Raw genomic sequence first — 15300 nt, 5'->3', positions numbered from 1 at the left:
CAGAAGTAATGGGGCCAGAAAAACAAAACCAAATCATGACGAAAAGCGAGCAGACGCATTAAGGTATGTTTCATTCTCCTGAGAAGCCGGGAATGGAGGCGCTGTTTTGGCTCGGAACAAAGAGTTAGAGCTCATCCCCTCGTAGAAATATGAGTCGGTACTCCGTTGACGTGCCATACGACGAACTAAATACGCCTCATACTCATCTCGTGTCAAGGTAGCAAAGACATGCCGGGGATGCACGCAAATTGCCTGCGCGCCTTTCTGCCCAAAACCGAATGAGGTGATCGACACAGCCTTGAGGTCAGCCACGTGCATTGGCCGGGAAAGATAGGCAATTAGATCGAATTGCTGCAGAGCCGAGTCAATATTATCGGCATTGCGATTGCCTGGCACCAGGCCGGAATCCAGCATCTGTAACGCCCCATTGACCATCCACGCACCCGCAGCCCCCTTGGAATGACCGGTCAAATATTTCTGGAAGACACCCAGAAGCAGATTACCCTTGCGTCGGCCTAGTGCTGTCAGCTGCTGTTGGAGAACGCTGGATTCATTCTTATCGTTCATCATGGTTGACGTGCCATGGAAGGAAGCTACCCGCAGGTCGTCGATGGTCAAACCCCAGGTTGCGAGGGCTCCGGTCAACGGCGCGATAGATGAGTCATGGCGCCAGAAATCATTACCTAGCGAATACCGAGCATCTCGCTCTTCTTGAAGGAAGTCCACGAGAATCTGCTCAAGGCGTTCCTGACGATACGTGGCTACATCAAGTCCCGGGTCTTGTCCTAGTACGACATCCACTTCGAAATCTAGCTGCTCGAGCGCGACTGCCCGGGCCTCGGAGATCTGCTTTCGTCGGAAGTCCAGGCGACGTCGGCGATTGCTCATCTTGAGCAAAGGAGAAGGAATGTTTGACGCCAGCGTTGTACGTCTCGCGTTGACAAGCACGCCCTGCCCAGGTGCTGGGACAGAGCGGCCAGCCTTATCACTGGAGGTGCTCACAAAAGCAACAATGCCGCGAATCGGGAGCCCCATCTTCAACGCCAAATCGGCAGTAGTCAAGACCTGCAGACCGCAGCCTTGGGATTCCATAAAGCCATTACGTGTAGTGGTGGTTGGTCGCGACATTTCACTAGGTGCTCTCCCTTGCGCCGTCTCCTCAAGGGAATTTGTGGTCGCTTTCATGTTGGCAAACTCATATGATGTCTCCGATGTAAAGTCATCGCATCCTCCAACTAAGCAGAACTTGGATTTTCCTGTCACGATGGTGTCATAGCCAAGTTCTAAGGATTCCACGGCGGTTGCACAGGCTCCAACAGGGGTTCTGATAGGACCACTGGCCGATAGCAGGAGCATATTAACCCAGGCACTGATAGTATTGACAAACGTCTCCTGGAGAATGTCACTCTGGATTTCCTGCCCGGTATATCGGCCGGTGAACATCTTTCCTAGAGAGGTACTACCTCCCATACCGGAGCCGATACAATTGCCGACCTCTGATACGTGGATATACTGGTAGAGCTCATACGGGTCGGTGATTCCAGACGATAGCAACGCTTCTACCGTACAAACTAGCGTGTACAACGTTAGCCGGTCGACGTCGGAGATGATTTGCTCGGAAAGCCCGTAGATACGGGGATCCCAGCCGGTGGGGACTAGGCCGGCCACGGTACGGTCAAACTGCATAGCTCGGGGAACGAATAGTCGGGCTCCCTTACGTAGCTGCACTCGGTATAGGTCCGGAGTTGACGACTTTTGCACTGTCACGAAGAGGCCATGCTCTCGACGCATCTGCTCGGCGAGTGATTCAGGCACGTAGAGTGGTGCGAGATCCGTCTGCAGGACGATCTCATGGAGGAACTGCTTTTTGTTAGGGTCATACCCATCACAAAGTTCAGGTTCAATGAAACGAATTCCGGAATGCGCTAGGATCCTCTCTTCGTACACTGGCTTGATCGCCGTGTCGGCCACTGGCTGTTTGGTTTTAGTATCGACCCAGCCGGAGTACGGTCGGCCTTCAATGATACCGGAGAAGTGACGGATGAAACCCATCATCCACGCCATTTCAATAGCGCCCTCTATAGAAAACCGGCCATGGGCTTCCATTTCCCATCGCGTACGGGAATTGCCGTGCGGTCCTAGCTCGGCAAATCCCGTGATCACGACCGTTCGGTGCAAGTCCACCATTCCCTGCAGCTCCGCACTGAGAGGTGCGATGTCGCGATCGTACTGCAGGACCTTAGGGAAGTCCTGTCGGACGTGGGCCCTCTCTTCTAGCTCGGACACAGCCGCTGCATGCTCTCCCGGATTCGACCACTCCGCCTCGATCGCCTGCTCCTGGAATAGCGCGGATTGAATTTCGCTGTTCTCCTTGAGCTCGCGTCGCAGATGGCCTAGAGATTCTGGTAGGTTTGGAACTTGGGCCATACCGCCAGTCAGATCTGCATAGACCGGAGCTTCCTGGCACAGCTCGTACATTGCACCGACACATAAGCAAACCAGCGCATAAGCCATCTCTTCTTGAGAAAATGTGCGCATACCGGCTTTTTCGATTCCCTCGGCCACGAGATCATTTTGATTCATCAGTCCCGTGCCACGAGTCCAACCGATAACGGCGCCGCAAATGGAGAGGTAGTCTTGCCAGTTCTCTGAATGCCAGCGGTTGAAGAGCGTTTCTAGGGCCAGCTTTGATTCACTATAAAGACCATCTCCTCCAAAAGTGCCGTGATTGGGGGAGAGTGGCAACACCACCTGGGTAGGATGCGATCGATGGCCGTGGATCTCTTTGCATGTCTTCACGGTCCCCAGCAATCGCAACAGGTTCGTCAACATAATGCGATGCGCCAGCTCAGATTTGGAGTCGATCGTGTCTAGGGTCCGTCCAGCCTCACTGATAGCTGCGAAGGGGATGAGGTAGTCTAAATCCCATCCGAGCCCGTTTTTCTCATCATACACGTATTCCACTAAGGCAGCAACGTCCTGGGCACTCCCTTGGTTGAAGGGTACAACTACCAGCTCTGAGCCTCGCGATCCATGCTCCATGTACAAGGCTTGATACTTTCGCGCTACCTCCGGAGACATGGACGAGGTCGTAACAAGCACTCGTGCTCCGCCTTGGAGGAAATGCACAATCATGGCGGCTCCGATGGAGCCGATTCCAGCCCCTGTGATCAACACCGTTTGGGCACTCAGGGAGTCGCCTTGTGTTTCCACTTCGTGAAAGACCTGATAAAGATGACGGGTCAGGTCTGCGGAATATTCCCATCCAGATGCTGATCGCTTTTTTAGATGCAGGTACGGTTCAGTTGTGACTAGGGGGTTTTTGGCCGGTCCTGATCTTGGCAGGGCGAGATCAGCAAATCGTGATGACTCTTTCCGAGGTTGTTCCTGATACTGCAGGTTCCCTTGGTTATCCATTGTTGTAACTGGCGCTAATTGTCGGGGAGCGCCTCTGAATACCGGTCCCGACATCAAGCTATCCGTACAATTGTCTCTCAGCGTAAGAAAGATTGGTCGCAAGTCCGTACGATCTTGCAATTGGGAAATCATCTCATCCAATACAGGCAAGATGGTCTTGTCCGCTGCGTTGGCGATGTGATAGCAGCGCTTCACTACCGAATCCGGATCTAGTATGCTGGGGTCTGCAACGGTTGATGTAAGATCAAACAGCTCCAGCAGACTTTGCCGTGCCCAATTCCACGCTGAATCATAGCTCCGGATCTTTTTCATATCAAACCGTGGCCGAATACCCTGGGCATAGTCTGCGCCGTGCTCTGCATGCCAGAGATCAAGGTCAGCTTGGAGTCCAGTCGCTAGCTCGTCTCGGAGGCTGTCCAATGCCTGTCGGTCCGCCTCCATATCCACACCTAAATGAGCAGCGTAGATCTCGAGCAAGCGCTTCGACAAGGCATCTTGTGATTCGGTCAGGGCCCGGACCGCTTCCGGATCCATGGTGACTCCAGTGGCGGCGCCACCAACATCAGATGCGCCAGGTGGGAGAAGCGTGAGCCCTTCACGTTTCGCATATATCTCGACGGCGTGAGAAATAAAGTCATGGGCGTCCGATTCAGTGGTGATCCGACTGGTGGGTTGCATGGTGACAGCGCAAAGCAAGCAGGCGTCTTGTCGACCAGACTGAAGTCCCCAATGGGTGCGCAGCTGCTCTCGAGCAGTGGCAGCGGTGAAGCTGCTGGGCATTTTGGATGTGAACAAAGTGTTGATCATGGCTGTGGTTACTTTGCCCAGGGCGCCTTTATGGCTAGGCTGGATCTCTGGCCCGACTTGACCGAGTGCTAAGTCCTCAGCGCGATCCGGCAACGAGCCGAACTCGCTATGTAGATCACCGATGATTTCATTCTCCAATGTTGATCTGCCTGGGAGATGGAACTCGATTGATTAGCAAGCATGATCGTTACATTAGAATATTTAGCTACATACCTTCGGCCAGAGCCTTGATAGACTTGCTCCCGTCAATTTCAGCTGCCGCTCGCTTCAGTGCCCTAGCAACAATGGCGAACACAATATCCTGTGCCTGGATACTTTGATCCTCGATGCTAGTAACTTCGACGTGCACCATTGGAGAAGGCTGGGCCGCCGTTGTTAGCTCCACGGTGACTGTGGGAGTCGGTACGGCTGGCCCGAGGTTTGGTGGTGATATCTCTGTTTCTGCCTGCATCTGCGTCTTTATCTCCACTGGGTTGAGTTGATCTGGCTCTCCGGTGTAGTAGATGTCGTCCAAGTCTTTTTCGGAATGGAGCAGCTGGCGTGGAGCTGGCAAAGTGCATTCTTTCGTTGGATAGATGGTGTCGATGGTTTTGCGCAACATGCCTAGCAGCGTTGCACTAGGACCGACCTCAATGATGCGCTCGCTTTCTGTACGAGACAGAATCACATCTTGGGTTTCGATCCATCGCACAGGGGAGGCGAACTGGTACCTAACGAGGCGGTTCACTGCTTAGTTGACGATCTTGTCTTCTGGAGATATGATATTTACTCACACCATCAACTCCATCAGCAGCGTTCGTGCGAGCTTACGCTCTGTATCACTGTCTATCGCCATTGTGGGTGTCGTTTTGATTTTTGTTTCCTTTTGCAGCTGGCCTGCCCTGGATCAGTGGACCGTGAAGGGAGTCAGTCTGTCAGCGTAGGTCCTCGGAAGAGCCTCGTCCTTTTCCTACTTGTAGGCTATCTGTCGGACTTACACACGGATATTTGGCTAAGCTATTGTTAGGACTAGATCTTACATACTATGTAGTCTGTGATCTGTGCGTGTAGGTATTCGATCTATATGGTCACACTTGCCTGTCTAGTATGTAATTATGTATGGCGTATCAATTGGTTTGTATGTAAGGACGTAAGTTACACATGCATGTATCCATACATACTTACGATACTCTATTAGTTACACAAGTATGTAATATTGAATATTGAAGTATCATGGTCCGTATTGGTATTGTGGTGTATTTTATACATTACATAGTACATAACGAACCGCCTACAGGGGGTGAGGTCAGCTCTTGCAGAGCGGCAAAGCATATGTACATTTAATATAGTTATGGCATTGCCCCTTTGACTAATAGCCAAGAATATTACTAAGTAAATCGTAATTAAGGGACAAGAATTTGATGCCAAGGGGGAAAATCTGCTTAATGTTCTTAGCTTACGCACGGATGGGTTGATAGAGTGGATTCTGCAATTTCTAGCCGAGCAAGATTGATCAATAGGAGGAGGCAATGGCTGGTCATGCGGTCTTAGCTACAGACTAATGCAGCTCGTAGATTAATTTACAGGGTCTCAATATTTGGCCAATTCAATAAAAATATAATAAATAAATAAGACGCGATCTGACTAGTGAGAGAAATAGGTACCTACGTAGCCGAGGTGTAGCCGAGATGATCTTACTCATCTGCCCTCACGGGCCAGAGCCAGTCCGCATCATGAGTAGCTATGCCCTTCTGCGCCGCCAACAATGCTTTTGACAGACGCTCGCAAGCCTCACCAGGACCATCAGTCGCAAAAGTGAAAACATCATCTGTAGACCGCCGGGTGATCGACCGGATTGGGACGACCATTGCTGCCGTTCCCGCTGCCAGAATTTCTGTGAAGTGGGGCAGTTCCAGATATGGGATCTATGGGAGATAATTAGCGAGAAGAGCCAACAGAGAGAGATCAAATGTATCATACAGGTCGCATTTCCACCGCCCATCCAAACGATTGTGCCAATTCGACACAAGAAGTGCTGGTGACACTACGCAGAATTGACGGACTACTGGGCACCACCAATGTGAATGAGTCCCCAGTCTTCTTCAGCCCCAAGAACCCTGAGGTACTGAACTCGTCAATCTGCGACTGTGTTCGACTGTCGAGGTGCAGAGTGATATGGAATCCCTCTGCACGAGCTTGATCGCTCCACTTCAGTACGGGAGCATAATTGCCACCAACCTTGACGTGGCCTACGCCCCGAGGAGCAGCACGGTCCAATTCTTCCAACACTAGGGCAGGCAGGGGGTGGACTCCATGGTATGCCTTGTAGGGTTGCACATACACGCAGAACCGGTACCCAGTGCCCGCAGAGACAGCGAAGAAAGCGTCCGACCCGAACACCAGAGGTCGAATATACAACGCGGCCTCGGAATCATGGGGAGGGACATACTCGGCATTACGGACAACTGCCAGCTTGATGCTGTTCAGGAAGACACTTTCTGGGACAGGAGGAATGGCAATAGTAGAACAAGAAAGGGCGAGACGAGCTGCATGATCTTTGGGTCTGAATATTTGGATCTGACCTTGAGGGTCACGGTAAGCTGGAGAGAGAAAAAATCAGTCAAGTCCAAGGAAGTAGAAAACAGTGAAGAATATCGAACCTTTCATGCCCTCAAAAGCCTGTTGACCTGCAATAGGGCATTAGCACAAAAACAAACAGTCATAATAGTGTTGTGACAAGGACACACCATAGTTAAGCCCAGGAGCTAGGCCATGAACACGCAACAAGGGATCTTCCACGAAATGGGGGGTAGACCACTCTCCAGTAGTAATTGAGTACTCTGATTCAATATGACCATTCACTATGTAAAGCCCAGCATCAGTAAGGCGCCCAGTGAGGGAGGGGAATTTGAGTATGTGACAAACCTTCCATAGGAGCAACGCCCAGTTTGTCCCATTCTGCAATATAAGAGATATTAGTACATGGATCATGTAAAACTGGGATGAGCTCAGGGGAAAGTTTACCTATGGAAGCCAGAGGAGGAGGAGGGAAAGCAGCCATTGCAAATAATGTACTTCTAGAGGAGAATAGAAATGAAGAGGACCACGAAGGTTGGAAGGAGGAAGAAGAACTCTGTGTATATCTGTTCGCTTTTAGTCCTCATTCCTATTTTGGAATCGGTTGGAAAGTTTGTACATTCTTTCTCCGCGCGTATATTCTTGCTCGGCGATACATCGGGTTCAGAAGTGAGGTGGATATGCAGGCCGCACATCAACGGCGCTCTCAATGATACCATGTAGGCCATTGGCCGCGTTACATCGAGCAGCATTGGCACGGGAATCGTGACAAGGATTCAAGAATTCATGGTAGCTATTCCTGTTCAGTAAATGACTACGGGACTACGGTTACATGGCGTCCACCTGTATAGAGTGTGCAGAGATTTCGTCGATAGTGGTAGACCTGAATGACTGGGATCAATCTCACTAGCTTAGGTTCTTCGGGATTTGCATTTGGAGACTGAAAGCCCATTTAACATTATCCCGCTCTCTGCTCGTCAGCCCTAACGGTTTTAGTATAATGCGTCATATGAAACACGAAGGCATAATTAATTCCACATGTACCACTAGTACATATGTAAGTTTGTGGAAATATACGGCTGTATTTTGTTGTATTTCATTTTAAATTAAATTTACCACACCTAGATACATTACTTACCAAACATACCTTGATTACAGGCGTACGCATTTACAAAAACGCATTTACAAAAACGCATATACATGGCATACACGACATACAGTATGCCTAGTGGACAACAGGAAGAGCGACATCAGACCAGAGACAAGAATGGGGTCGGGCAAAAATGGCTCTAGTGTTTCCAGCCATGTGCCAGCGTGCATGGTGGACCAAAAAAAAAGGCCGGGAGAGCTGGGGATCCATGCACAGTGAGACATATTCATTCCATCTTCATTTTGACCTGCTGTCGTAGCAAGTTGCACACCGGACGGCACTCAATCTCCCATCAATAGCACTGCTCTGGGTCATTTCGATTGCAAAATTTTTAGCTCCGTTTATACCTCCAATGGATGTATCACAGCTTCAATCCATGCAGTGCCCATGGCCTGCATCAGCCTCAGTCTCGCAGGCATCAACCCCGCCAACCCCATGGGAAGAGATTGAGCTTTGCTCTTCAGAAGCCGAGATCGTTCTCCAGGTGGGTAGAATCCACTGCACTATCAGGGTTCCCCGAGGAATGGATCGCAGGGGTCGGGAGCTTATAGAGCAGTTCATTCCAACGGCGTCCACACTGGAGCTCTCGTCTGCCCTGGAACTGTGCTGCCTGTTTATGCAATATATCATGCATGATATCATCCACGATGGAGAAGAAGATCTGGACATGGTGGTTCTCCACCAGGTGTTGAACACAGTGCATGTCGATCTCCTCCAGAATGAGAGTATCCACACAGTACTGGCAACCATGAGCCACGACAAGAGCCGACATAAATCCATCCTAAGAGCATATTTCCAAGCATGCAAAACGACGAGGTCTCCAGGCTCTGTTGGGACTAGTAGCCTGCTGTCCGACGTGGAGAAAGGCCATGCGCGGATCTTTGCCCTCTTCAATGGACAAGGCGTGGAGTCGTACTTTGACGAGCTTTTAACAGCCTATGACATCTACCATCCCCAAGTAGCTTCCATCATTAGCGCTGTGTCCGAGTCTCTCTCACATCTCGCGCGTGATGATCAATTTGAAGCTCTATTCCCACATGGACTGGATGTGGACCAATGGCTCCGCATGCCGGAGTCTCGCCCAAATGCCCCCTACCTCACCAGTGCCCCCGTAAGCCTCCCGCTTGTCGGTCTGTCACAATTCGTCCAGTATGCCATTGCATGCATCAACCTAGGTCTCTCCCCAGGAGATTTACAGCATGTGTTCGCTGGCGCAATTGGTCATTCCCAGGGCATTGTGGTAGCTGCCTTCGTCGCTGCTGCCGATTCCTGGGTTTCTCTCTGCAATGCAGCCCAGCAGGCGGTTGAATTACTCTTCTGGATCGGCTGTCGATGCCAGCAGCAGTTGCAAGATGTTCGTCCGGCGTCCATTTCGTCGAGTTGCATGCTCAGTGTCAAGGGTCTCTCTCAGACTGACCTCCAGCGACACTTGGACGAACTCAACGTCCACCTACCAGCTGAAGAGGCAGTGTACCTAGCCTTGGTAAACGGGCCGCAGCAGCTTGTCGTCGCCGGACTATCGCTTTCATTGCAGGCACTGGACCAGAAAATCGTTCACGCTCAGAATCAAGTCGATTCCTTGAAGGCTTCTGCAGGACGTATACCCTTCAGCCAACGCAGTGCTGCCATTCACACTCGGTTTCTGGCAATCACGGCACCATTTCACTCGCCCTATCTTCAGGATGCGGAGACTCGCCTTCTGGAAGACCTTGCTGACGTTTCCCTCTCCGGCTCGAAGTTGGCGTTCCCCGTGTTTCACACTGAAACTAGCCAAAATCTACAAGAGTGTGGAAATATTGTTCCGCACTTAGTAAAAATGATCTGTACTAGACGTGTACAGTTTGAAAAGGTAGTGAGCGCTACCCTAGCCGGAGTGACGCATGTCCTCGATTTCGGTCCAGGTGGCGAAGTTGGAATGGGAAGCCTGGTCAATCATCAGCGAGAGGGCACAGGACTGCGCACATTGATCCTTAGCACTGCTCGCGGAGTTACCAGTAGCTACAGCACTACACTAGGGTTTGAGAGTGAGCTGTACACCCACAAAAGGCCGGTTGTCTGTAACCCCGCCTGGGACACTGAGTTCGCACCACACCTCGTGCAGTCCCCTTGTGGGTCCAGACACCTGGTTGACACCAAGTTCAGCCGGATTTTAGGCGTTCCCCCAGTGATGGTTGCTGGTATGACGCCGACCACCACCGCGTCAGAATTTGTAGCTGCAACCATGAATGCTGGGTACCATGTTGAGCTGGCCTGTGGAGGATTCCCAGATCGTAACAGCATGCGCCAGGGTATCCTGGCTACTGCGGCTGCAATTGCCCCTGGCCGTGGCATTACGTGCAACGTCATATACGCCAATCCTCGAGCTATGGCCTGGCAAATTCCGTTACTCGTCGAGCTAAGGCAGTCCGGTATTCCAATTACGGGGTTAACCATTGGCGCGGGTATTCCATCGCAGGAGATTGTACAGGGCTACCTGACTGACTTGTCACTCACCCATCTGGCTCTCAAACCAGGTTCCAAAGATGCCATCGATGGGGTTTTGGAAATTGCCCGGGCAAACCCCACATATCCTATCATCTTACAGTGGACAGGTGGTCGGGGTGGTGGACATCACTCCTCTGAAGACTTCCATGAGCCGCTTCTAGACCGATACGCACAAATCCGATCGCATCAAAATGTGATTCTAGTTGTCGGCAGTGGCTTCGGTAACGCCGAGCAAACCTATCCCTACTTAACAGGATCTTGGTCTCACCAGTTCGGGCGTGCATCAATGCCGGTGGATGGCATCCTCTTGGGTAGCCGTGTAATGGCGGCTAAAGAAGCTCACACCAGTGACGATGTAAAACGGGCAATCTGCAACACTCCGGGTGTTGGCAACGAAGATTGGGAGCAGACGTACGAGCGTCCAGCCGGTGGAATTATCAGCGTGCGATCTGAGATGGGCGAGCCGATTCACAAGCTGGCCACTCGCGGCGTCATGTTATGGGCTGAGTTGGACAAATTAGTTTTCTCCCTACCCCGTGGTGAACAAAAGGCTGCTCTCCTCAACCGAAAGTCGTATTTCCTCAAACGTCTCAATGAGGATTTCCAGAAAGTCTGGTTCGGGCGAGATGTGGATGGCGCAACAGTCGATCTGCACGAGATGACCTACGCTGAAGTCTGGGACCGCATGATCGACTTGTTGTATCTGAAAACATCCCAGGATTGGATTGATCCCTCGTGGCGAACATTGGTGTGGGATTACACTCACAGGTTAGAAGAGAGACTAGGGAAGAAGCAGCAACCCCTCCTTCAACGCACAGACCAACTCAACCAGCCTGGGCAGTTCCGCAACCTACTGTTCTCCGAATATCCTCAGGCACATGTCGATGTATTGACAGCTGCGGACGTGGAATATATCCATTTAATTTCGCGCCGTCGGGGGCAGAAGCCAGTTCCCTTCCTCACGGCCCTTGATGAAGATTTCGAATACTGGTTCAAGAAGGACTCATTGTGGCAGTCAGAGCGCTTGGAGGCTGTCGTTGGACAGGATGTCGGCCGCGTGTGCATTTTGCATGGGCCAGTGGCCGCTCAGTACACAAACATTGTTAATGAGCCAGTCCAAAGCATTTTGGATGGAATTCACAACGCATATGTCGCGTGGATTCTCCGCGATCAGTATGTAGGGGATCTAGCACAGATCCCCTCAACAACAAGAGAGCACAACAACCAATTAACTTGGCCTATTACGGGAGTTCATCTGGCTCGAGATCAAGATGGAAACACAGTCAAGTATACTGTTTCCGAAAACCCGGCAGAGTTGCCATTACCGGATGTCTGGCTGGGGCTACTGGCTGATACCACTACTGCACCCTGGTGCCGTGCTGTCCTCACTGAAAAAAATATTGTTCAGGATAGAATCGTCACTAGCAATCATGTCTTGCGACTCTTTGCTGCTAAACCAGGTCTTGTCGCGGAAATTGTGAATCAAGCTTCAAATGAGACCGAGGTTATCCTCAAGGAGATCGAAAAAGATGGGAGAGGTGGAGAGCAGGTGTTGGCAGTCGCCTCACTCTGTTGTAACCCTGAGGGCCAGATCACTCTCACTTTATGGGATCAGACGGTAGTTGGTCGAGCACCAGTTGACTTAGTCTTTCGATTTCAATTCCAGCCGCGCGACGGAGCTCCCAGTATCCACGAGGTGATGTCCGATCGCAACCAGGGAATTAAACAATTCTATCGTTCAATCTGGATTGGGGAGCACAATCTACCATCCACCCCCGACTTTGTGTTTCGGGGTGAAGATATTGTTTTGGGTCGAGAGGCGATTCGCCGATTTGCGAGGAGCGTATCTAACCGGAACCCACTCTATTACAACTCTCGCTCCCAGGGTTTGCTGGTGGCACCGCTGGATCTGGCAATTGCAGTAGCTTGGAAACCCATCATGAGTTGCTTATTCCCGGATATGGTCTCAGGGGATATGCTCCGACTACTTCATCTAAGCAACGAATTCCAACTGTGCGACGGAGCCGCGCCATTGCAGGAACGAGATCATCTTTCGTCTGAGGGCCGCCTCACAGCAGTGACCATCAAGCAAGGATCTGGTAAGATCGTGGAGGCGGAGGGAACAATCTACCGCCAAGGCATGCCCGTAGTACGCTTGAAGAGCAAGTTCATGATGCTTGGATCCTACACTGATTATCAATCAACGTTCGAAACCAAGGAAGAGAAGTGGTGCCTACCGCTAGCCATGAGAAAAGATGTCGCTCTCCTTCGTTCAAGAACATGGTTCCGTGCAGAGGAGAATATCGACCTACTAGACCATCTCCATCGCACGGTGGAGGTCCAAACCACGAGCCGTACCTGGTTTATGGATGCCGACTCCACTCCCAAGCTAAAAGTTGAGGGACTTATTGTCTGGCGGTCTAATTCAGGGTCAGAGTCGGTGGTTCTCGGGTCGATCTTCTTCTCCGATGCTGTCCCCTCTACCCGAAACCCCGTGACAGACTACTTGCAAAGACATGGGTCCTTGAGCACCGAGGACAACCATATATTCGATGCCCCTCGGTCTCTCGTGCAAGATCTCACTGTCACTGTTCCTGATGCTGGCAGCGAATATGCCCGTGAATCCGGTGACTGCAACCCCATCCATTTGTCCGGTTTCTTTGCTCGCTACGCGGGCCATGACACGCGAGTGACACACGGTATGTTTACCAGTGGATATGTCCGTGGTCTGGTCGCATTCTATTTGACGCGTAGCGATGAAACCCGTGTTCGATCATGGTCGTGCACCTTCGACGACAAGGTCTGCACCGGGGATCAACTAAAAATCCAGATAAACCACGTTGGAATGTCTGGAGGCAAGATGTTAGTAGCTGTCCAGGTGCACAATGTTCTCACTGGAGTCAAAGTCCTTTCCGGGAAGGCATGCATCGCTCAACCAACAACAGCATATGTCTTTACAGGACAAGGTAGCCAGCAACTGGGTATGGGGATGGCCTTGTATGAAAGCAGTCCGGCAGCGCAGCAAATTTGGAACGCAGCCGATGAGTTCTTTGAAAACACCTATGGTAAGAGCCGAGCCCGCACATGATTATTTTTCGTTCGATGACTGACAAATACCAGGCTTTTCCATCACAAACATTATTCGGCACAATCCAAAGGAGCTGACGGTGCATTTCGGCGGATCTCGTGGTCGTGCCATTCGTAAAAACTACATCTCACTCACTTTTGATGCGGTGGACGAAAATGGTACGACTAACTGTAAGCCCGTCTTCCCCGACATCAACCGGACTAGCCGCTCCCACAGCTTCCGATCAGTTGATGGTCTGCTCCATGAAACTCAATTTACACAGCCAGCACTCGCGTTGATGGAAATCGCGCGATTTGAGGACATGCGGAGTCGAGGAGTAGTCGAGGACGCGAGTCTCTTTGCCGGGCATTCTCTCGGCGAGTATGTGGCCCTCACGGCCATGGGGCGCATTTTCTCGGTCCAAAAAGTGGCTGGGTTGGTGTTTTACCGCGGTCTCAGCATGCAGAATGCGGTTCAACAGGATTCGCATGGGGCCACCCAGTACTCAATGTGTGCTGTCAACCCCACTCGAGTTTCCAAAAGCTTTAGTGAGGATGACTTGAGCTGGTGTGTAACAGAGATTGCGCAAAAAGCTAAGGGGTTGTTGGAGATTGTGAACTACAATGTCCTCAGCCTGCAGTATGTGTGTGCTGGTGATGTAAGTGCTTCGTCATTGTTCTTCTTTCACATTTTCTCGTTCTGTCTGTTTTTTATATCTGCTAACTATTCAATAGCTCCGAGGATTAGCAACTCTAACGGAACTTATGAACGCCCTGGCTTGCCGATCCTTAGCGCAGTCCAAGCCCGACATGCAGCGCTTCATCCAAGACTCTCTAGTAACAATAGATGGTTGCACCGGGCCAGTGGTTCTTAAACGTGGTCGAGCTACTATCCCTCTTAAGGTCAACGTGCCTTTCCACAGCAGTCTTCTCCGACCTGGCGTCCAGTCCTTCCGACAGTTCTTGAGTCGCAATCTAGCTGAGTCTTCAATCCAGCCGGAACAACTGGTTGGCAAATACATTCCCAATCTCACTGCAAAGCCGTTCGAACTTTCCAAGACGTACGTGGAAAGTGTGCTGGCGCTGACTGAGAGTCCTGTCTTGGAGCATCTCCTCTGCAATGTAAGTTTTTTTTATCTGTGATGCAGACGACGCTATTACTAACAACGTTGGCTTCTAGTGGGAATCTATGGAGAATGGAGAATATGAGGAACGAGATTTGTTTCCTTGGTAAGGATGAGGTTATGCTGTCCTGTTCCTCTTGTAAACTGCACCCATATATATATAAAGAATTGAATCAATGTCTAATGAGTACTGACCAATGACTATCTATGTAATTCAGGGATTTTTCCCTGACCAACAGGTAGCGATTATTCCTATATTACTTTCATTCTTCTCATAGTCCCATACAAATCTCCGTGACATATCCTGCGATATATTCCCCTGCTACAATACGTTCATGACCACAATCTTTCAAAAAATATATTCCTATGTTTTCGAACTCCAATGTCAAATAATGGGTCGAAATATATAACTACATCAACATATATATGTAAGATGGCATGTGGCAATGGTTGTTTAGCAATGCATATTCACTGAATTAAACCCTTGGTATCTATTTGATATCGAGGCTGAGATTATACTTCAACCATCCACCTCTGACTAGGCCTCACTCTACTGAATGTGGTAAATAATCTACTCGTCTGTCAGCTATCTTCTCATGGGCCAGCATCGACCCCAGCCTCAGGGCACTACGCCGTATAGCTACCAAAATCAGGATCAGACAGGTGGCGAGTTCTAGTCAGCCGCAATCCTTCTTG

At 50.6% G+C, this 15300-nt stretch overlaps 3 protein-coding genes across 3 annotated transcripts; 1 reads left to right on the top strand and 2 right to left on the bottom strand.

The window, feature by feature from the left end:
- Positions 1-33: 33 nt before the first annotated feature.
- On the bottom strand, positions 34-5059 carry N7479_004283 (Fatty acid synthase subunit alpha; the record flags this gene model as incomplete). Its single annotated transcript, XM_057251980.1, has 3 exons — positions 34-4373; positions 4438-4934; positions 4998-5059. 3 exons carry the CDS (start codon positions 5057-5059, stop codon positions 34-36), a joined length of 4899 nt encoding a protein of 1632 aa, XP_057111305.1.
- Positions 5060-5897: 838 nt separating this feature from the next.
- On the bottom strand, positions 5898-7264 carry N7479_004282 (Branched-chain amino acid aminotransferase; the record flags this gene model as incomplete). Its single annotated transcript, XM_057251979.1, has 6 exons — positions 5898-6128; positions 6184-6803; positions 6864-6890; positions 6951-7064; positions 7129-7161; positions 7228-7264. 6 exons carry the CDS (start codon positions 7262-7264, stop codon positions 5898-5900), a joined length of 1062 nt encoding a protein of 353 aa, XP_057111304.1.
- Positions 7265-8282: 1018 nt separating this feature from the next.
- N7479_004281 (Fatty acid synthase subunit beta) lies at positions 8283-14714 on the top strand (the record flags this gene model as incomplete). The annotated part of the gene is made up of 4 exons (XM_057251978.1): positions 8283-13479; positions 13535-14139; positions 14216-14602; positions 14661-14714. The coding sequence occupies 4 exons, from the start codon at positions 8283-8285 to the stop codon at positions 14712-14714; spliced, it is 6243 nt and encodes a 2080-aa protein (XP_057111303.1).
- Between the last annotated feature and the right edge of the window lie 586 nt (positions 14715-15300).

The sequence above is a fragment of the Penicillium vulpinum genome (genome assembly GCF_028829585.1).
Source record: "Penicillium vulpinum strain IBT 29486 chromosome Unknown utg000002l_segment0_segment0, whole genome shotgun sequence".
In the NCBI taxonomy this organism is placed as follows: domain Eukaryota; kingdom Fungi; phylum Ascomycota; class Eurotiomycetes; order Eurotiales; family Aspergillaceae; genus Penicillium; species Penicillium vulpinum.
This window is presented reverse-complemented; position numbering and strand designations above follow the sequence as displayed.